The sequence below is a fragment of the Phycodurus eques genome, chromosome 15 (assembly GCF_024500275.1).
Source record: "Phycodurus eques isolate BA_2022a chromosome 15, UOR_Pequ_1.1, whole genome shotgun sequence".
Lineage (NCBI taxonomy): Eukaryota > Metazoa > Chordata > Actinopteri > Syngnathiformes > Syngnathidae > Phycodurus > Phycodurus eques.
Window position 1 is genome coordinate 12,944,125 of NC_084539.1, and position 23,722 is coordinate 12,967,846.

The 23,722-nt window shown below is 41.4% G+C and overlaps 1 protein-coding gene and 1 pseudogene across 2 annotated transcripts in view; one reads left to right on the forward strand and one right to left on the reverse strand.

Moving 5' to 3' along the window:
- The window catches only part of LOC133414118 (coxsackievirus and adenovirus receptor homolog), a 24,766-nt pseudogene extending 23,232 nt beyond the window's left edge, over positions 1-1,534 (forward strand).
- The window catches only part of vav2 (vav 2 guanine nucleotide exchange factor), a 190,910-nt gene continuing 167,651 nt past the window's right edge, over positions 464-23,722 (reverse strand). Inside the window, exons 10-28 of one of the 2 annotated variants that reach the window (XM_061697656.1) lie at positions 23,578-23,677; positions 22,153-22,248; positions 17,862-17,930; positions 17,712-17,798; positions 16,767-16,852; positions 16,536-16,668; positions 16,202-16,216; positions 15,821-15,930; positions 15,568-15,669; positions 14,586-14,674; positions 13,751-13,917; positions 9,310-9,381; positions 9,175-9,236; positions 8,659-8,775; positions 8,291-8,378; positions 8,080-8,203; positions 7,011-7,094; positions 6,309-6,463; positions 464-5,647 (exon numbers count right to left, since the gene is read on the reverse strand). In XM_061697656.1, the coding sequence (XP_061553640.1) occupies positions 5,600-5,647; positions 6,309-6,463; positions 7,011-7,094; positions 8,080-8,203; positions 8,291-8,378; positions 8,659-8,775; positions 9,175-9,236; positions 9,310-9,381; positions 13,751-13,917; positions 14,586-14,674; positions 15,568-15,669; positions 15,821-15,930; positions 16,202-16,216; positions 16,536-16,668; positions 16,767-16,852; positions 17,712-17,798; positions 17,862-17,930; positions 22,153-22,248; positions 23,578-23,677 (1,804 nt within the window). In that variant the 3' untranslated portion in view covers positions 464-5,599. The remainder of the gene's footprint in view (positions 5,648-6,308; positions 6,464-7,010; positions 7,095-8,079; positions 8,204-8,290; positions 8,379-8,658; positions 8,776-9,174; positions 9,237-9,309; positions 9,382-13,750; positions 13,918-14,585; positions 14,675-15,567; positions 15,670-15,820; positions 15,931-16,201; positions 16,217-16,535; positions 16,669-16,766; positions 16,853-17,711; positions 17,799-17,861; positions 17,931-22,152; positions 22,249-23,577; positions 23,678-23,722) is intronic. The other variant, XM_061697657.1, reaches the window with a different exon arrangement.

The following is a 23,722-nucleotide window of genomic DNA, read 5'->3' on the forward strand; positions in this document are numbered from 1 at the left end:
AAGGATCAGCATGATCTATAGGCGTGGTGCCTATAGTACAATGAAAATGATGCTTATGATTTGTTACGTCTCAAATGTAATTTGAATGTGTTTGTTTTAGGAGAACAATGATTCTCAATTTACTTTGCTGGCATTTGCGCAGTTCCTTCAATATTTTAATGAAATAATATTAACACAAATGCTTCTATTGCACACTGACTTACAAGGACATTTCAGAATGGGTTTTGATAGCAAAATGATAGCAGACCATTGAAGCAGGTTATGTGCGGGTTGCCAAGGCAATGGAAGGAAGATTCATAACTTTCAAGTGAAAAGAAATTGAGCGGTTTTGTAGTTTCCAAAAAGTGACACAAATTTATTTTTTGTCTTTCAGATAAAGAGGGAAAACAATATATTTGGAAATTATGCTTTTTTTTTTTTTTTAGGTCCAATTCATATCATTTACAAACCATTCAATTAAAGAAGAAATATCCACATATTTTTTTTAGCTTTAGTTAATCTCCACTACCTCCTGTGGGAGAAGAATGATTTATTATTTTTTTTGCTTAAAAGGTTTGGCTGCTGACAGTAAGCAATAAGAAACTAACTGCACACTTTGAGCTACAACTTTAAATATAATTATTTGATCATCTTCCTGTTTGAAAATGAACACTGTTTCCAATGAATGAACAAAACCTGTACTTCAACGTTCACGGTTACTTCACAGTAAATAACGAGGCTACAAGTAACGACACCCAACGACTACTGTTGACGGGCAGAGACGTCTTTGCAAGGCATAGTTCACGTCAATACCATCCGTGGTTTGGGGCGTACCTCTAACTTGGAGGATTAATAGTTCGGTTTCGACACCAACACCCAGGGTAGTGCTGTCCTAACAAGCCTTATGCATCAAGTGATGAAGCCTGCTCAGATGAGAAATGAAACGTCTTTCTAAGACAACTAGAACAGCCCAGTTGCGATTGATTCAATGCCCTGAGAATGAAATGACCTGGTCGAATGAGAATATTCACAGTCAAGGGTACCATTACTTCTGATAATTGATTGAGAGATTTGTGTCATTGATGCAAAAATAAGTAAATATGCATCTAGACAATTAATGAAAAAAAGGCAAAAATTGACTTTTAAAGCACACAGAGTTTAGTTCTGGACCTGCACAGTGGTGGAAAATTATTATTATTTTTTTTTTTGTTCCCCATCACAACACCAAAGCTGGTACAGTAAAACTTTACCAAAATGAACAATAGAGTTTCTTGACTTGACTGTGGACAGTATACTGCGAGCTTGCATCTTTCATTCCAATAGAAACTATTCCATTTTATTAACTATCTTTTAACCTCAAAGCTTCTGAACCAAAAAAATGAATGATGTGGGCTCTCTGTGAACTTTTGTTTTTCTCCCCAGAGAGGGTGTGTCTCCTCCGGAGAATCGCCCTGTGAGTCGCCATACAAGTCAGCGCGGCAGTCAGCGTCCACATGGGAGTTACACTCAAGCTGACAGGATGGAGGTCAATCAAGTGGACCATGGCAACACATAAACCCCTTCTACCAGCAACCGTGGACATAGTACACCGCTCAAATACACAGCTAGCGAGTATGACAGCCAATATGGATACAGAGTGTGAACGGACGCAAACTCTGGACAACACCCGTCCATATAGATGGGACAGTGAGAAAGTTAGAGTAAACATGTCATTAACAGTATTTGTTAAAGTAATTTAGTTGCCATAAAGTCATTTAATTACATTAAGTAAGCACCCATTATTTCTGTTATGTTGTAATGTTGATTTGACCTAAACTTATGTCAGTGGCCAACCCATGAATGAGTACATCGAGAAGTCATTGTTTTATCAAACAACACGACACAAAATACTGTATGTTGCAGACAAAAATAATAATAAAAATCAGCCTCAAATCTAAACAAAATTTTAAATATTTATTCCATGATAGACCTCATTTGCAAATAGTCGACCATTCAACAAAAATATACACAATGATGTACATACAGTATTTTTCCAGGGTGTACTGACAGGAGTTGAAATATCAATAGCTACATGCATTGGGTTGTTCTTGTCCAGGACATAAATGGCGAGAAGCTCTTCACTGAATCAAGTCAACATGGAAGCGACCTGTGTGCCCCCGTCCTACACACAACTGCACCTTTGCAGTAACGCACACCATGGACGGTCAAAAGTTCATTAAAACATCCAGACCTTATTTGCTTAGTGTTAGCAGTTAATGTTTGAGTGTGCTGGGCGCACACTTCCAAAGTTACAAACTATTTAATTTATTGACCAATACTAATTATTGAATGTACTGTAAATGCGTAAAATAATGTCCTCTTTTGTCTCTGTATTTAAAGTCCCTGTAAAGTGAAAATAGATGTCTTCTAAATTTGATACATCACAGAGTGTTGTGAACAACCTAGTCGAATTTGAATCATCATCAAGTATATAAAATGAGGCTTCAAAATCTCAAATCAAAATCTTTCTGCTCTCAAACACTGTGAACTCGTCCACTAAATCCGTTGAAACCATGCACCACTCAACTGTCAACAGATCAAATAACACTGCTATAACCTAGAAAAATGGATGCTACCTCATTTTGAACCCCACGTGGTACCCTGAGAGTGCCGATCTTGTCCGGTCTTGGAAGCTAAGCAGGGTCTGTCATGGTTAGTACTTGGATGGGGGACCACCTGAGAATACCAGGTGCTCGGGTTGGGCAGTAGGTCACCTGCTCCCATAAAAACCTACGGATTACAGAAACCAAAATTGCGGCCTCTGTGTACCTTATGGCACTGAGAGCTCTAAATAACAAACGAACTAACCTTGTTTAGAATCTTTTCACTGCCTACAAATCCCTAATAGAAGCCACGAAAATATATCCGCTTAAACCATCTGGTGGCTGAAAAATATCCCACCCCACTGGACTTTATTAGATTTATTTCAGGCGGCACGGTGGGCGACTGGTTGAAGCGTCTGCCTCACAGTTCTGAGGAGCGGGGTTCGGTCCCCAGCCCCGCCTGTGTGGAGTTTGCATGTTCTCCCCGTGCCTGCGTGGGTTTTCTCTGGGCACTCCGGTTTCCTCCCACATCCCAAAAACATGCATTAATTGGAGACTCTAAATTGCCTCTAGGCATGACTGTGAGTGCGAATGGTTGTTTGTTTGTATGTGCCCTGCGATTGGCTGGCAACCAGTTCAGGGTGTACCCCGCCTCCTGCCCGATGACAGCTGGGATAGGCTCCAGCACGCCCGCGACCCTTGTGAGGAGAAGCGGCTCAGAAAATGGATGGATGGATAGATTTATTTCAAAGTGTAGTGTGTTTGACGAAGTGGCGCGCACGTCCAACCGGCGAAGACACATCCACTACATAATGTATTTTATTACAATTTTAAAATTTTATTTAAAGGATGGTATATTTTACAAATGGATTTCTATGACAGTGACAAGTCTGAGAAAAACTCCATGAGTCACACCTCTTTGGTGGCACAAAGTCACAGATTACGAACGTGTTATGCGTGTCATAAATCTGGACGGGAGAATATGCATGGATGAAAGGTGTGCAAGCCAGGTGCAAAAAAAAAAAAAAAAGGCTTGCGCACAAATGGGGAACATTGCCCATAGTGAGGAAGGGGTGACTTATGTCAGGTTCCAAAGTGTGTCATGTGGCACCATTTTAGCCACTGAAAAGAAAATCAGGAAAAATGAAATGGTGAAAAACAGTTAAAGGCTACACCTCCACAACTGGGTACTACATTGTTCTCAATCTTTGCAAAATTTCAGCAATTATCTTCAAATATGTATAATGTAGTCACTGATGGTGTAGTGGTACAGTCGTCTGATTTTGGTGCGGGCAGCATGGGTTGCTCCCATTCAGTGACGGTGTGAATGTGAGTACGAATGGTTGTCTGTGTCTATATGTGCCCTGCGACTGACTGGCGACCACTTCAGGGTGTAGTCCGCCTTTTGCCCAAAGTCAGCTGGGATAGGCTCCAGCGCCCCGTGACCCTGAACAGGATAAGCGGTGTTGAGAATGGATGGATGGATGAATAATGTATTTTGGAACAAAGCTCTGATTTCACTTTACAGGGTCTTTAATTCACTTTCCCATTCATATGAATGGACACTTCCAAGTTCCAGGGAACAGACACTTGGTGGACATATGGCCATGTAAGCCAAAACTTAATAGTCGAGTGAAAACTGTCAATAAATAATAGAACGTGTGAATGGATGGAAGGACAAAACCATGTGCTCCCTGGGGACAGCAGTAAGGAAATATGTCTGCCATTTACGCTCTACATGGCCATTGATCTATGCATAGAGTGCTAAACAATCACCAGAGGTAAACTGAAACACTTGGCACTGTACCACACCCCCACACTGTTTTCTGAGTGTGTGCAGACGATGAGCGCACACACATACACACGCACATGCATACACACAGACACACTTCTTATATGGCAGTTTAATTCTCGCCAGTTGACACAGCACCAGCCAAAGAGAATTTCATGTGACAACTGGAAGGAAACATCTGGTCACCTGATTATCTGTAAAAAAAAAAACAATAAGGCAGTGAACAACAAAAATAAAATTTCATGCAGGCTGTAAAACACGGCTGACATTAGGTATTGGTTCAGTTGGATTTTAAATAAAAATGCAAAAAACATTAGATGTGTTGGTGAAGTGGTCTTGTTTCCCTTTCACATCCTGCTGATGTGAACTGTGATTGTTTGCTATGAAAAACTTGACTGTATTACTGTGACTCCATTCTGACAAGTTATAGTTAAATTCTCTTAGTTAAATTCTTGCATTCAGTGACTCGGCAGCCGGGTTAAGTCCCCATTCTTGAGTTTTTCCCTTTGCATTGTCCTTTTAGGGATGGCAAATGTTCTTACGGTTGAGGTTCAAAGCAGTCTTTCAAAGGCACCGAACTGTACATTGGTGTGCGTGTGTGTGTTGGTGTCGGCCGCACATGGACACATGGATGCATGAGAAGCTGAGCCAGTCAACAAAGTCTATTCTCTTCACTGGAGTCAACCCACAAGGCATCACCATGACAACTAAGGCAAAATCTGTCAACGTGTAAAGAAAAAGAGCATCTGTTTTTTTCCCTCTCTCCTTGTTTTAGTTTTCTTTGCAGATTTTCTGCTGTTACTAATTCCCCACAATAACCATAGTCATGATAATAATCTCTCTTCAATAAATTATCTATACTGTACAATTATTTGACCTCGCAGAGGTCTGCATGTTCTTTTTTCCAAGTAAAGCTATTCACAGTCTGTTTTTGCCATGTTTACGTAAAGCCTCTGAAGATCACACAGAGGCCAACACACAGCAAGTGACGTTTGCCCTCTTAAACGGTACAGAAATGAAACAGGGCAATCCTGTAAAACTGGAGCAAAGCTGAGGCATACTTGAAGACAGGGGACATGGTGGAAAGGTGCTTGCGATCCAGCAAAAGCATCTGCAACAACAACAAAAGTTTCTTTCCTGGAGAGAGTGAGGTGTTTTCTTCTGAGAACAGCAGATATATTAAAGATGCTTCCTGAATTTTTTTTTTTTTTTTTTTTAAGGGTGAGGGGTGGGCAACAGCCAACCCTTACTGGACTCCTTCTTCATCCACATAGGTTGAGGGAAACCATCCAATCTAAAAAAAAAATAATAATAATTTACATTCCAATAAGATTGGACAGGTGATGATGACATACATTTATAAGTGTCGTATTCCAGCAAAACATACAGTACATACTGTATCTTATAAAAAAAGAGGACTGTGAATGCATTGAAATTGCAGTGTAAACACAGAACACAACCACGCATATATATAAAATGGCAGAAGAATATTTGCATTATTTTCATATCGCTGCATGGTCAGATGGAACAGCCTCATCCATCTTCCTTTACGGCTTCACACATAGCACTACTTGAGCTGTTGCTAAGCAACAAAGTTTTCCTACTTGTTGCGTGAGTGAAGTGAATATTAAACATTTAATGTGGATGTTCAAAACAGGTGAGTGTGTGTCTGTGTATGTATGTGTATATATACACATATACACACACACACGCACACACACACACACATATATATGATTCTATGCCTTATATAAAAGTTTGAGAACCACTAGATCCATGTTGCCAGTGAACATATCGGACATACAGTGTATATATATATAGAGATATAGATGTATATATTTTTTTTGATTCTGTACCTTGTATAAAATATTATACGATACGAGAGTAGCTGGTAGCTACATTAAAAATGCTTCAGTAGAAGACAGTAACATTTGAGAGTTTGGAGGTTTACTCACCCGTCCATTGGCCTCGCCCTTCCACCAGCCTTGGTCTCCACCAATCTTGCTGTATATTTTGACGACGTCTCCTTCTCGCAGTGAAAGTTCTCTCATGTCTCGTGCCGCAAAGTTATACCTGGCCACCGCTGTGCTCACAACGCGAGGCGTAAACACTGAAAATTTCACAAAAATAAAACGGAGCTCAATTTCACCTCTTGAGGGCAATTTGAAAGTAAGTTTATGCTATGAATCCATCCATCCATCCATTTTCTGAGCCGCTTCTCCTCACAAGGGTCGCGGGCGTGCTGGAGCCTATCCCAGCTGTCATCGGGCAGGAGGCGAGGTACACCCTGAACTGGTTGCCAGCCAATTGCAGAAGCTATTAATCATGAATTTTAAAGATGACCATCTGTGGCTGACAAGTGAAAGTTCATACTGCACACAGAGGTAATAATTAGTGTTGAAAATGAGTGGCAAAAAAACTCCTCCAGTTCAGTGTTGAGAGTGACCCAATGTAGCCCAACAATAAATTGTTTCATTAAGGAGATGAAATTGGTTTTCTTTACTTCATTAATGAGTGAATACATCCAGTGAAGACTGATGATAAGTCTCATTAATAACATGAACAAAGGATAGCAGAAGTAATGCGTTTCAGGTTAACGTGACAGGGGACAACTCGAGGCAAGGTAAAAGGAGTGAGAGTTATAAGTAAGCCAGTACCTGACCAAAAAGGAGCTGAGCTCTGAGAGGAGAAGTTCAAGCCCTGTGGACTGAGGAAGGAGAAGTTGTAGGAGGCGCAGGTGGCTGCTAAGAGGAAGAAAGAAAGGAAAAAGACAAGGAAATAACTGGGAAATATGTTGTGGCGGATGCAGAGCTGGAGCCCAAAGAGCAGCGAGAAAACGGCTAAGCACGTGTAATTTTTTTAAGTTAAGTCTCTTACGCAGCTTGATATTTTTTTATGTATTTTCATGTGACTTTTTAAGTCTGGTGTGTTTAAAAAAAAAAAAAAAAAAAAAAAAAAAAAAAAAAAACTGACCACTAATGAAAAGAAGCAATGTTCAGGTTGAGGAGACAAAAAAAAGTGTATGATCTTAAAATAATGCACGTGTGAGTAATATCATGCACGTGTGACTTGCGAACGTATAACTCATATTCGAGCGATATGATACATTTCGCATGCACAACTTAAGATATCTCGCACACAAGCATGTCCACGCGCCTCAGGTAACTTGATTGCGTGAGAGGTGCAAGGTGCAGGTGTGCATTACGAAAACACACCAACCTGTGTTCAAAATTGACAACCTATGACATTATGAGACAAAACTGTTGTTTTGGTAATTCTTTCAGACTAAAATGAACGAGAAATTACATCAAAAATTCATTTTTTGAGCAGAACACACAACAGGTCACAATTTCATTAGAAAACAAAATGGTAGCTAATTTTAAAAATGTCGACATACACTAATTAATATGATTGCCAAATGGTGGAAGAAGGAATAATGGAATTGTAATTTTCCAACTTCCCAGGACAAAGCAGAGCAACTAAACTACAAATTTGTTTTTCATCCACTTTGGGATGCATGACAAAATCCAGAAGATGACCAGTAGGTTGTAATCAATGACTCTGATCACGCATTTATAATATCTAGGGTTGAAATTCAATCTCCCTCCAAGGAGATTTTTGAACAAGTGTTCAACTTCTGTGTTGTTATTGACTGATATTTGACACCCAAATGGCGATACAACCCCAATGAATAGTTGTTACACTTCCGACGACCAGACAGCTTACCTGGCGAGCGGGTGCTGGTCCGTGTTAATGAGCGCTCCTTTGCCTTGTAGGGATATCGCAATGTGGTATCTAGCAGCTTGAAACTCTCTTTGAGTGAATGGGACTGATAATACTCCACCAGCTCCTGTTACGCAACACAGGAAATCAAAGTAGTGTTTCATTTGATTCATCACGGCTTGCTGTAATTGAATCTTTTGATTTTGCCATTTACCAAAAGGCTTTCGAACTTCTTGGCCTCCGTGATGTGAATCCAGCTGTCTTTCTCAATGACTTTGATGTGTTTCACTTCATCGTTAAATCTGTGAGGCAAAACAATATTCAGTTTCCACACCTTTTGTGATTTTTGTCTGCTCACCACTGAGCGAATGACTTAATCACGACTGAGTTACTTTTTAGCACTCTATTTCTCTCATTGGTAATAAATACATGATTAAAGTGGAATCATAATTTACCAAATGTTAGTTACTGAGGCTACCCAATGCACACGCACAAACACTTCCCTTGGAACTTTCTATAACAGTTGTTTAATAAAACCCACCCAGTTGATCATTTTCCCCGTTGTAAAAAAGTAAAACTCACTTGATGCTGATGGCAAACCTCTCTGCTTCAGCCGTCCTCTCTCTGATGAGGTAGGTCCCGCTGCTGTGGGATTTTAAGAGGTTATCAGCCTGCTGGCGCTCCATGTTTCCTGCAAACCTATTTAAGGAGGAGCAGAGAATAAATGTGGAATCATTTCATGTAATGACTTGGGAATGACTTTGATATCAAGCAGTCATGGAGTCATTCATCTTTTGACAGTAGCAGTTCTCATGTCAAGTTGCTCATCAAGTCCAATTTAAACACATTCAATAACTCGTTAACACTGATGGAGTTGAAAGAATAAACTGAGTAATGATTTAGTAGAACAGAGTGCAAAGTGCATATAAAATATTTAGAACAAAATGCAAGTTAAGAGTGTGATTGGCTGGAGACCAGTTCAGGCTGTACCCCGCCTCTCGCCCGAAGATTGCTGGGATAGGCTCCAGCACGCCCGCGACCCTAGTGAGGATAAGCGGAACGGTAGATGAATGAATGAATGCAAGTTAAAGGGCCTACCAAGGATATCCATAGTAGTCTGCATCTCTTGACGATTGCCGGCTGGATAATGATTGGAAGGGCTGTCACAAATAAAACAAGTTGAAGTTGTCCAAAATGTAACATTTCACCTGCTGTTGAACAGGGCTGACTTACCTTTGGGTCAAGGTAAGGTTTCACACAGGAACTGGGGAAGAAGCCATTTTTTTGTGTTTGTATCAGCCTTCCCTGGAAGACAATTAAATATAACACACAAAAACATTAAATAGCTGAGTACAAATGAAATATGTAATAAGAGTTATATGTTTAACAATGTTTATAAAAACTGAGCATTAGTGTCTTTGGAAGGAGAAGTGAATATCTAATATATACAACAGCACAGTTTTTATAGCCACAGGTAACCCTGGGGCAGTCTGACGGAAGCATGGCTGCCATTCTGTGCCTACGGCCCCACCGACCACCACCAAATAGCCAACCACATTCATTCATGAGCAATGTGGGTTAAGTGTTTCGCCCAGGGACACAGTGACAATATGAGCTCGGGGAGGGATACGAATCAGCGACCCTCCGGTTGCAGCGCATACTCTTACCCTTTGCACTACACTGCCCACGATACAAAAACACCAAATGTAATAAATATGAATCTGTATAGCGGCACGGTGGAAGACTGATGAGAGCGTCTGCCTCACAGTTCTGAGGTCCGGGGTTCAATCCCCGTCCCCGCCTGTGTGGAGTTTGCATGTTCTCCCCGTGCCTGCGTGGGTTTTCTCCGGGCACTCCGGTTTCCTCCCACATCACAAATACATGCATGGTAGGTTAATTGATGACTCTAAATTGCCCGTAGGTGTGAATGTGAGTGTGAATGCTTGTTTGTTTGTATGTGCCCTGTGATTGGCTGGCAAACAGTTCAGGGTGTACCCCGCCTCCTGTCCGATGATAGCTGGGATAAGCTCCAGCACGCCGGCAACCCTAGTGAGGGGAAGCGGCTCAGAAAATGGATGGATGGATAGATGAATCTGTATAAATAATTAAATAATACAGATGTTTCAAACTACATGTACACTTGCAATGTGTTTAGTATCCATCCATCCATCCATCCATTTTCTATTGCTTATCCGAGGTCGGGTCGCGGGGGCAGTAGCGTTACCAGGGACGCCCAGAATTCCCTCTCCCCTGCCACTTCATCCAGCTCTTCCGGGGGGATCCCGAGGCGTTCCCAGGCCAGGCGAAAGACGTAGTCTCTCCAGTGTGTCCGGGGTGGTCCCCGGAACACCTCACCAGGGATGCGTCCGGAAGGCATCCGAATCATATCTCTAAGGGAGAGCCCTAACACCCTGCGGAGGAAACTCATTTCGGCCGCTTGTATCCGGGATCTTGTTCTTTCGGTCACGACCCACAGCTTGTGACCATAGGTGAGGGTAGGAACGTAGATCGACCGGTAAATTGAGAGCTTCGCCTTTCGGCTTAGCTCTTTCTTTACCACAACGGACCGATACAAAGTCCGCATCACTGCAGATGCTGCACCGATCCGCCTGTCGATCTCCGGTTCCATTCTTCCCTCACTCGTGAACAAAACCCCAAGATACTTGAACTCCTCCACTTGGGGCAGGATCTCATCCCCATCCTGGAGAGGGCACGCCACCTTTTTCAGACTGAGGACCATGGTCTCAGATTTGGAGGTGCTGATTCTCATCCCAGCTCATCACACTCGGTTGCGAACTGCTCCAGTGAGAGTTGGAGATCACTGCTTGATGAAGCCAACAGAACCACATAATCTCCAAAAAGCAGAGATGCAATACTGAGGCCACCAAACCGGACCCCCTCGATGCCTCGGCTGCGCCTAGGAATTTTGTCCATAATAGTTATGAACAGAATCGGTGACAAAGGGCAGCCTTGGCGGAATCCAACCCTCACCAGAAACGAGTCCAACTTACTGCCGGATATGCGGACCAAATTCTGACTCCGGTCGTACAGGGACCGAACAGCCTGTATTAGGGGGTTCGGTATCCCATACTCCCGAAGCACCCCCCACAGGACCCCCCGAGGGACACGGTCGATCGCCTTCTCCAAGTCCACAAAACACATGTAGACTGGTTGGGCGAACTCCCATGCACCCTCGAGGACCCTGCCGAGGGTTGAGAGCTGGTCCACTGTTCCACGGCCAGGACGAAAACCGCACTGCTCCTCCTCAATCTGAGATTCGACTTCCCGACAGACCCTCCTCTCCAGCACCCCTGAATAGACCTTACCAGGGAGGTTGAGGAGTTGATCCCCCTGTAGTGGGAACACACCCTCCTTCTTAAAAAGGGGGAACACCACCCCAGTCAATCCAGAGGCACTCTCCCTGATGTCCACGCGATGTTGCAGAGGCGTGTCAACCAGGAGAGCCCCACAACATCCAGAGCCTTTAGGAACTCCGGGCGAATCTCATCTACCCCCAGGGCCTTGTCACTGAGGAGCTTTTTAACCACCTCGGTGACCTCAACCCCAGAGATAGGACAGCCCGCCTCAGAGAACCCAGACTCTGCTTCCTCATGGGAAGGCGTGTCAGTGGAATTGAGGAGGTCTTCGAAGTATTCTCCCCACCGGCTCACAACATCCCGAGTCGAGGTCAGCAGCGCCCCATCCCCACTATACACAGTGTTGATGGTGCACTGCTTCTCCCTCTTGAGACGCCGGATGGTGGACAAGAATTTCCTCGAAGCCGTCCGGTGGTCTTTCTCCATGGCCTCACCGAACTCCTCCCATACCAGAGTTTTTGCTTCAGCGACCACCAAAGCTGCATTCCGCTTGGCCAGCCGGTACCCATCAGCTGCCTCAGGAGTCCCACAGGCCAAAAAGGCCCGATAGACTCTTCTTGAGCTTGAAGGCATCCTTCACCGTTGGTGTCCACCAACAGGTTCGGGGATTGCCGCCGCGACAGGCACCAACCACTTTATGGCCACAGCTCCGGTCGGCCACCTCAGCAATGGAGGCGCGGAACATGGTCCACTCAGACTCGATGTCCCCCACCTCCCTCGGAACACGAGCAAAGTTCTGTCGGTGGTTGGAGTTGAAACTCCTTCTGACAGGGGATTCTGCCAGAAGCTACAGCTACGCCCCTCTCTTCACCCGAGTGTCCAAGACATGCGGCCGCAAGTCCGATGACATGACCACAAAGTCGATCATCGAACTGCGACCTCGGGTGTCCTCGTGCCAAGTGCACGTGTGGAGACCCTCATGCTTAAACATGGTGTTCGTTATGGACAATCCGTGATGATGTGTTTAATATATAGTCATCAAGTGTCAAGTTTTTTTTTAAAAACCTAAAAATAATTATCATGTATTGTGAAGATGATCCTTTTAGGTGATGCATGGCTGGAGGAGAGTTGAAAGTTACGTTTCGTTTGAATTTCTTATACACAAAAACAGTAGGCCCTTGTTCAAATATACACATTAAAAATAGTTATTTCTTATCCATCCAACCATAGAAATAACAAAGGGCGCTGCATTCTCTGCCATTCATAATGGGAGCCCCTTTTAATAAAGAGCACGATTAGCAAAATTAAAATGCCTTAATCACTTTTCAAAGCCAATGAAGCACACATTGTTACTGGAGTGCACTGAGGCAGTATACCGTGTGCAAATAACACAGTGGATATAAAAAAAATTCTACCCACTGTTGTTCAAATGCCAGGTTTTTAATGATATAAAAAAATGAGACGAAGATAAATACTGTAATTTCAAAACCTTTTCACACAATTATAAAGACCTATAACATGTTCAAATCAGTGCAAGTTCGTTTTAAATATTTTCCAGAGGGGAAGTGGAAAACAGGCGGCACGGTGGACGACTGGTTAGAGCGTCAGCCTCACAGTTCTGAGGACCCGGGTTCAATCCCCGGCCCCACCTGTGTGGAGTTTGCATGTTCTCCCCGTGCCTGCGTGGGTTTTCTCCGGGCACTCCGGTTTCCTCCCACATCCCAAAAACATGCATTAATTGGAGACTCTAAATTGCCCGTAGGCGTGACTGTGAGTGCGAATGGTTGTTTGTTTGTATGTGCCCTGCGATTGGCTGGCAACCAGTTCAGGGCGTACCCTGCCTCCTGCCTGATGACAGCTGGGATGGGCTCCAGCACGCCCGCGACCCTAGTGAGGAGAAGGGGCTCAGAAAATGGATGGATGGATGGAAGTGAAAAACAAACAACTAAGATAATGTGGTTGCACAAGTGTGCACACTCTCATAACTGGGGTTGAATGAATTAATGACACCATATGAAGACCAGATGTTCTAGTAGGCTTTTCATTACTTTTTTTTTTTTTTTTTTTGCTCTCTAGCAGAAGGCGGGAGGTTTTGTGCTTACACTGACTGCTATTTGTGACAGTTCATAATTATGCGCCGCCACCATGCTTAAGTTTACGTATGGTGTTCTTTTGGTCGTGACCAGTGTTGTGTTTGAGCCAAACATAACCTGGTGAAAAGGTTTTGCAAAGATTTATCTTGGTCTTATTTTTTATTTCACAAAAACCTGGAATTTGAATAGGAATGTATAGACCTTTTATATTCACCGTTATGCCACGCTGTGCCTCAGTTACAAAGAGGTAAGTGTCTGCTTTACCTCCCACCACGCAGTGTCAGGATCCCCCTTGAGCAGCTCGATGTAGTCTCCTGTTTGAAAGGAGAGAGCTGCCTTTCCCGGTGGTGCTGGTGTACCGTGGTAGTTCCTCACTGCGACCATCTTGGGACCTGTAAAATACACCATGCAGCATGTTTTTATGAAGCTATCTTGGGAACTTTAGCATGAGAGGTCATGCTTGATATGTTATAGCTAGGAGGAAATAGCTCTTTCCACAAGATGGCAGTAAAGAGCTATGCTACAACAGTAGTCTGTTTTGAGCCTGTGCGTGAAGAAAGTGCACTTACCAGAAGACATTCCAGGTTCCTGCAAATGACAAATAAAATAGATGATCATGACGATAGTTACTCATGAGTTTTTATGTATGAATTACACATAACAACCCTACAGTATTTCCATCTACTCACCAAGTCAAGAGGATCTGAAATAAAGGCAAGTGCAAGAGGAAGTCAGAGAGGGTATTTAATAATAATTATAATAATAATAACAATAATAGGTATAATACATTTATACAATAGAGCGTCTTTCAAGCGACCCAAGGACGCTTAAAACCAATAATAAAAATATCATCAAAAATAAAACAAAGAAATTAAAGTCATTTGTAATTTAATAAATAAATTTATAATTTAATAAACAAAATAACTGAACAAAACATTTCAAATCTATTAGGTGCACATATGTCATGTTTGCACATTTTACTAATGAGTAAAATTGGGCCAGTATGAAAGTGCTATCAGATTTGAAGTGTTGTTTATAAGGGATAAACAATAACAAAAGAAGGTACTGTATTTGATATACATAATAGGAACAGACATACTGATTTTGCAGATTGTGATCACTTCCAGACACTCTTTGTGTGCTCCCGTTCCACACCGAGAGCAGAAGTAACCCTGATAGAAGATGCCCCTAATGGATACACACACACATACAAGTAAATCCGTGATGAACACAGCCGCTGCCTTGGATCCAAATGAACTTTTTATATGTGCAATAACGATTGACCTATGGGAATAAATAAAGTTTTCTGAATCTGGATAGACAAGGCTGCTTGTTTACGGTAAGCCTGCCATGACGCATTCTTTTTTTCCGTTTGGCCAGTCGATATTTGAATTGAATTTTTTTTTTTTTTTTTGCATTTTGTGACATTTGCATTCATCACACACTGTCATCTTGAGTAGTAAGTGTCATAAATCACGACAGGACCGGTGGGGCCACAGGAGTAATTAGCATGTAGCAGGGAGCGAGAATACTGTCCCAAGCATTTTCCACTGGGTGGGAATTTAGGTCAGGCCAGCCATGAAATTTGTGGGTCAATACACAAAGTGGAGTTTAGCCAAGCCAACTCTGCTCTGCTCAGTCTGGTGTGACAGAGGCAGACACGGTGATTCCATGACACGGGTTATCCCCCGCTCTGATGGTTCTGCGCTCTTACATGATGGAGGGGGGTGTTTGCAAGGATAATGTCTAAAAATATCCACTGTCAGCCTCAGTAAAATTTTTCAAAAAACGCTTCATTTCCCCAAATTGTCTATGACTGATGGAAGAAATTAAAGTTACTCACTGTAAAATGTAAAAACAAACACCCAACTTTTAACTTTGCTGACAAGTGACAATGCACATGTTCATCCAAGTAAAACGAAGCGGAACAATATAGACTTACAGTACTGCTTTAGTCTGCTGACTTTATATAACTTCTTTACGCAATGGCAATTTGTACGACTTAAGGGATGTTATACGACAAAGGTGGAGGATGCATCCATTGTTGCTTCGGACTGTGTTTCTGTGTTTGTTCTTGTTACCTCAGTAGCATCTTGCAGGCTCGACAGTTGGTATTCTTGTCGAATGTGTGCATCTGGAAGTTATGCTGGTTAGCTGTGGCTCTTTCCGGTTTGATATTGGACCTGCAACAACAGTAAAAGCAACAACCCAAAAGCACACAACTGGCATTATTTCTTTTTCTGCGTCATAGGCTCCGATGTTTGGTTGAGGTAATTAAGAACAATGTCAAAGTGGATTGAGCAGAGTGTAACCATGCTTTACAATAAGACTCACATGGCCATTTCAAACTGTTCCATCCACTTCCTCTTTGTCTCTTCTGTTTTACAAAAGAACTGGAAGCCCTGCTTTCCTTGCAGGTGGATCAGGTAGAAGCCATAAGACCACTGGAGACAAAACATGAGCAAGCAAAAAATAGGGAATCTTCAACTAATGCATTCAAATCTTCAACTAATGCATTGAAGTTTGGGACGTCGGTTTATTTCAAACCTAAATGATGCAGTACATGCTTTAGCAATGCTCGTGTACAAAAGCTTGAAGGCCATTACGAGTACAGTGCGTGCATTTGCCACATGACACCCAAAAAACATCAGGACTGCTGTCAGAACTAGGCCATCATGAGAAGATGAGTTAAATGAAAGAGTCACTTGAGCTTACCATTTTTCCACTTGACTGGTAAGCATGCAAAAAGAAAGACACCATAAAAAGACCGAGTTACACATGCAACATGTAAAGACACATGCAGATTTAAAACAAAAAGCCATGTTCGACTGCGGTATGCTCTGCTGTACATTTTTATGAATAAATGAAAGTTGTTGCATTTATATGATTTCTCAAGCATGGATGTGTACAACTAGCATGTCAAAGCCTTTCTTCCAAATTCTAGTTACGTGATTGCCATCAACCTTTCAACAAATGTTGTCATGATTGCCAATGGATGTTATAGCACCTGTCATAAGAAAATATTGAAATTGTAATTTGGACCGCTTACCTTTTTCATGTCTCTGTTGTTCATGGGGTCATCAGACATCTTATAAGACTGCAGTTCAATAATCTCTTTGAGCTCATAGCTATAACCTTTCCTCTTGCAGACAATGACCACTTTATCAAACAGGAAAATATACCTGCAAATACACATTTTACAATGAGTGAATACTTATTCATGCATTACATTCATTTATTTTTGTCCTTTTTTTTTCTTTTCTCAATCATTGAGACTCACCGGTCCTGTTTAGTACGGTTGACAATGGAGCAGACCTTAAGTTCTCCGTCAATCTTTGGCCTCCCATACTCCTCCAGCTTCACCTGCTGCTTAGGTCACACAGACAGCCAGGGTCAATTCACTGATCACTATGACTAATGAGATCCTATACATAATTCAGAAGCACACGAGCCTCACAGAGAATCCAAATAGATATAGAATAAATGATGCAGCTCCTGTTGGGATAGAGTACATCTCCATCCTTATGTGGAGAAGTCACTTTAATCAATTTTTAAAAGCCTAATGATGTGCCATAATTCAAGTGGAACCCCAAAATTGAAATTCCCTTGAGGTCATAAATTTGGAAACGTACAAAAATTTAGGCGAAAAAAAACGCCTCTGAAATTGCACAAAAACTAAGAGGTTGAAACATGTTGAATCATGTATGATGTCTCTTGTCACGATGTCGTGCAAAACTTAACCTCACTGAGAATCTAGTTTTAAATAGTTTTGTTGTACATTTGTGAACTTCTTTTTGCACTTGAATGCCAGTTTAGAACGTTAAAATGCTACTTAAAACATTGCCTGTAAAGTTAAAGTTTTTATGATAGTGACAGTCTGACCAATTATTTCGATTTCCATTGTTTCTTCGGAGAATTACTGTTTCAAAGTTTGGAAAGTCAACCCACAGCAGTTTTTGTTCAACCTTTAAAAGGGGCATATTGTGGAAAATTGACTTTTTAATTCCTTGTACTCAAATTGTTGTGCCTATGGAATGCATGCCCACCCATCAAGTATGAAATTAAACAACCAAGAAAATCTTTACTTTTATGCCTATTTATGAACATGTCTGTGAGCAAGCCATTCTGCATTTTCTGAAATAAAAACATGATTCTCAGTATACACAAATTCAAATATACTAAACTACCTGTATTATAGGAGTGATGACCAAGTGAAAATACTTACAAGATTTTCTATAGAACTTTGGAATTCACTTATTTTCTTCAGTGTCTCGTTGTCCCGCTTGACCTCATTGATGTACATGGCCAAGTCCTGAGAGAGCAAAAAAAGTTCATTTCTAGCAAAAAATAAATTTTCAATATTTGCAACACAGACCTGCATAGCCTCAAGCGCCTCTTTCAGTTGTTGTCTCTCTGGTCGGTCCGTCGAGTGACTCAGAAGTTCCTGTAAGGAAATACGTGTAGTTGTGTTATGTTATTGTTGTACAGCATAAAGAGAAAAGCCTCTTTGACATCGAGGGTGAACTCGAGATGATATTGACCACTCATGGCAAGAGGGGTTTGCTGATAGTGATGTACATTAGCTCTTTACTTTGATTACAGATTCAACCCTGATATGGTTCAGAATACACTGAAGCCAAGGACAAGGCAACATACATAAGAGAAGAGGCCATCAGTGTATGTTGTCTCCAGTTCTGAAATTGCAGTGACTGGAAAACAACAACTGTGGTCTTCCACAAACAAACATTCCACATCTTTATGATCAGCAATTGCTTTTTTCTCTTCCACCGTGGGGGAAATAATTAAATGCTGCAATGATGTATGAAATGCCGTTGAGCTGCAATGAGATTTAGACCAATAAATCATTGCAAGTGGAAAAGGAGACAATGTGCAACAGATTATACTGTACTTCTATTGAAATATAACTGGTCTGATAAAGTCAGAACAAATGCAAATCTCAATTGCAAATATAAATAGTATATTTAACAGACCTTTTATAACATAAAAATATAGAAATTTACATTCACTAGACATTTCATTAGGTACATTTATAAAATCCACTGAAAAATAATGTGGCTATTTCTAATATTTTCCCGTCACGTAGGATAGCAGTGTAAGGAGTGCTGTAATTGTTGGTCCTTGGAGTATTTTGATGAAAGCATGTCACAGGACACCTGCAAACTGTTGTATACTGTAAAAAAATAAATGGCCTCCTTTCACATATTTCCTTTTAAATACAATCCTTGTCTGTTGATTGCTTCTCCTATCCATCCATCCATTTTCTGAGCCGCTTCTCCTCACTAGGGTCGCGGGCGTGCTGGAGCCTATCCCAGCACTCATCGGGCAGGAGCAGGTACACAGGTACACCCTGAATAGGTTGCCAGCCAATTGCAGGGCACATACAAACAAACAAACAACCATTTGCACTCACATTCGCACCTACGGGCAATTTAGAGTTGTCTATTAACCTACCATACATGTTTTTGGGATGTGGGAGGAAACCGGAGTGCCCGGAGAAAACCCATGCAGGCACGGGGAGAACATGCAAACTCCACACAGGCGGGGCCGGGGATTGAACCCCGGTCCTCATAACTGTGAAGCAGACGCTCTAACCAGTCGTCCACCGTGCCGCCTGCTTCTCCTATATTAACAAAATTTAATTGAGTTAGGTCATATTTATTATGTTCAATATGGACTTTTACTTTTGCTACTGCTGTTTCTTGTATTTTAGTCCTTTTGCTTTTAAATCAAGACAAACTTGACCTCTGACCTCCTAAAGTCTATTCTTCTTCTGCGAAATAATCAGCCGTTTAAAGGTGAATTAGATTTTGGACACTAGACCCACTTTTAACAACATAGAGAAACTATATAACCAAAAGACAGGGCTGTTTTGGGCGAAATTTTTAATCATGTGTTAAAATCCAACCTTTTAGACCAAAAAAGTAGTCGTGATTAAATATATGACATGACAAGCCTTTGTAAAACACTGCTAGAGAAGAGTTTCTTGTGTGTTCAATCCATGAATGAATACAAAAATGTTGCTAGGATGATATCTTTCCATAAACAGAACGTGTCCTACGGCAAGACACACTCTTTCTAATACACACACAATACATTTGTGTGTACACTGTGACGTGCCCCATTCACAGTATACAGCAGCACCTCTCTGAAAAGCTGTGAAGAGCAGTGAAATTGGGTGAGCTTAATCTCATGAGTGCACGGTTGATTTGACCTTAGTGCCTTGCTGAATCTTTGGACTGTAGGGGTTCAATTCAAACTGAAACAGAAGTCACAGTACTGCCTGGACCTTCAATTACCTAACACAAAGCACTTGCCATTATGTATCACACCATGAACACTAATGATCTACGGTTGAGATGCAAAGTCAATTAAAACATGGCGGAGGTTACAATGCTCAGCTTGTTTCATATGTTGTCAATGAGAAAGGAGCACACGAGAGAATTCTTCTTTTTTGTTTTGACTATTACATTATTTGCTTTATCGAATATGAATTCCAAGCTGGTACAAGTCAAGGTGAGCATCACACCTGACACTCCTACAACTGTTAGCTACTTAGCTCACACAACACATAATCCAGTACAGTGGACTGTGGCTAGGGAATGAGCCTTACTGCGAACAACCAATTCCGAAAATAAGTGACGCTCCCCTAAAAGTGATTAGAACTGCTTATATTAATAGTTTAAACCATAAATAAACCACATAATATGGTCCCAAAACACTTTATTAGCATTTCAAAAGCTTACAAACATTTTCAAAATTTGTTTCATTCCATTTTTTCATGGTTTCTAAACATCTAGGAGGTAATGAAGTTTCAGACACAGATTCACGGAATTCTTCTTAATTTGTAAAATAATATGTTGTTTATTTCAAATTCAAAACATTTTATTTGTGCACAAAATGAACCATGCATCATTCGCACACAAAATCACTGTTCAAAGAACAAAATGAACAAAACAATTTTACACAAAAACATAAAGCCTTTCACCTTGGCAAGTGTCACTATCAATGTCATTCTTCTATTCATGTCTATGTATTGCTGTTAGCACTCTGAAATCACTCCGACAGCCCCTCTCTTATTGCATCCGCCGACTGACGCCACAGCGATACTGCACTCGAGTTGAAATGTTCAACTATCTTTGACATACAGTGGAACTTCGATAGAACAGACTCATAGGGGCAGGGGGTTGTCTGAGATAGCTGATTGTCCATTACATTGAAGCGACTTTTTTTTCTTTTTCTTTTGAGGCCATGTGCACCCGTATTACTGTACAGTACAAAATGATTGTTTTGTAGGTTTTCTTATGTGGCCTAAAATGGCCAGTACAGTACAAAGTTATTGTAAATAAGTATTTTTTAAAAACTTGAAAATGTTTGAAAGTTTCACATCTTATCCAAACTTACCACGCCGGTGTGCTTGGTCATGGTGACATTGTTGACATACAGTGTGCATCATAGGCGAGTCGCTTTCATGAGCTGCGAGGAATTAGTGTGCTTCCTCGTTCCAAATCTGTTGCCAAAGGTGAATGGCTTAACAACAAAAAACTGTTACAGTACCAAAAATAGCATGTTACAGACTCCAAAGACTTGTGTTTTGTACTCCAAAGCGTTAACGCCACAGCTGTGCCGCTCTCTCTCTGCACTATGTACTGTATAATTGACAACAGATATAACCATTGATACGTCAATGTCCCACATTCAACATGGCCACAACGTAGGTACGTCTTTTGGAATTAGATCAAGTAATATTTTATATCTGCGACCCAGAAATACGTCAGTTCCATGCTCTGCCTGCATTGCACCACAGCGGCAGTAAATAACAGCGGTCAATTCTGGAAAAAAACAGACTGTCAACGGCATTTTATTTGACAAAGAAAAAATAGTTTTTGACATTTTCTTGACGGTCCGTTTTATCCGATCTCTGTTATATCTGGCTCCGATTTATCGAGGATCCACTGTACTGTTAAATAAAGATTGTTAAAAAAGAAAAAAAACTCAAGGCACAGCACTGCAACGGCAAACGCCCACCTTGACGTGTCACAGCACATGCACAATTAATGGGGATAGAAAAAATCGATTGTGCTACAAGACAGACAAACCAATCATTTAGGAATAGGAAACTTTGATCACTGTGAATCACAAATGTTTGCTCTATTACACTTGACCACAACCACACCAAAACCAGGTGGCCCCAGGTGATACCCAGCAGCTGAATTCGATGAGCATTATAGCTAGGGAGAGAATGTGAAAACAAACGGGCGTGGACGCTGGCATGGCCAAAACACAGCCCGGCCGAGTGGATAATTCCCGCCCAAAGACTTCTTACTTGACCGCTGTGGTTTGAGGCTGCTGACCTTCCCCAGTTTTCAAATCTCCCACTGTGTGTAACAAGCTGGACGTGATACATATTGGTATCTAGCAACTTGCAGGCCACACCGTGGTAGGGTGAGGGCTCCATGCTGCCAGGGGCCTGCATTTGGCGTAGGGCATTGATAGATGTAGTATGTTCAAGTACTTACAAGCAGGTAACTGCATTGAGCAATCCCAACGGAATACAAAGAGCTCTTAAAGATTATGATAAAAGAAAAGTAGATTAAGTGTGAGTGGCCACTGGCCTAGCCTATACTTTCTTTTATACTACAACCTACCTTTAATAGTAGGTGATACTTGAGTACCCTCTGCATGGGAACCACCAGAAGATCCTGCAGCTTGAATTTGCCTTCCTGCACTTTCATAGTACATTCCTATAAGGAAAACACACACAGTATGTCGGTTCATTACATATTACATAATTCAGCATGTACCGTTTCCTACCCAATTAAGGGACAAGCATTCTTGATTAATAATTCATGGCATGTGGTTGCTGTGGCGGCAATGCTTCCAGATTTTGGGTGCAATTCCATGAGCAACAATGAGGTCAGTTTATTCTTTGAGTACATAAGAGCACTTGTTGTGTCAGCTCAAAAGCATTTGTTGTGCCAGCTATTTGTGACACAAATACCATGCATGCTAACTTGGAGGTTCCTTTGACAAAACCAAATGGCATGCTTCCAAAAGAAACAGTAAGCCTTTAAGGCTCCCTCTTAGAGGTTTGTATCTCGGCATGTTTTCCAGATTTCATAGCGCTGCAGTAACAAAAGAGGCTTATTCCATTCTTAACGACTTTGTTGTGTTACAAGACTGTGAGAAGCATTTTAATCACCATATAAAGCTTTTGAGAGCGTACAATGTTCCCCCACCTATTTGTGAATTCACCTAAGCGCATATATGTATATATATTTTTTTTTAACTAATCATCAATCTTCTCCTTCTCCTTTGTGACTCACTTAAAAATTCACCTATTCGCTGTTTTGTGCTCTTTCCGAAATGCTCTAAGATGCCACAAGACGGCGCCAATAATTTGTGTAATAAGTGTAAAATATTTTGGCTAGGAGGTCGAAGACGTTAGGAGAGAGTTGTCACTGCATGTATACACGCACTTCGGGTGCACTTTTCTAGATCAAATCAACTTTAAACCGGGGTAATGTTGTTTTGGGATCATAGTTTGTGGTACAGTGTACAATTGTAACTATTAATACACACAATTATAAACCTTTTGTGGGGGGGGGCATTAATTACAGTGCTTAAGTTTTACACTGTTTTAGATTAAAACAATTTTTTTTTTTTTTTACCTGTATTTAATTCACTGATTATTTTATGTACCACTGGTAGGATCCCACATACCACACTTTGAGAATCACTGGAAATTGTATTTCTGCATGTAATGTAACAACATTTTGAACTCTGAAACGAGACCCTTGGTTTAACCTTACTTCCAAGTAAAATAGTCAGTCTATTTGAGTCCTCCTTGGACTCATGAAATGAAAGCCAAACTTAAATTATCCACCTGCATTGAACCAAAAATAACATCTGGTTCTGAGTTCCAACGTCATTTTATTGCAAAAGTAACAACATGCTTTTCAGTATTTTGGTGTGGCCTTTCGATTGCTGTTGAGACAAGACAAATCTTAAGTTTTAGAGTTTTGACAGTAAAGCATGTTGAATAAAATCAGTTGATTGGTGTAGGTGATTACCTCGACTTTGATCTTCACATCCTCCCGTGTTGCTATTAGCTCATCCAGTGTCTTCTGGGCATTCTCCATGTGGCTGCAGTACTGGCCATAGATCAATAACCTGGGGAGTCAAAATTAAAATCCAGACACAATTATTACTTTTTGT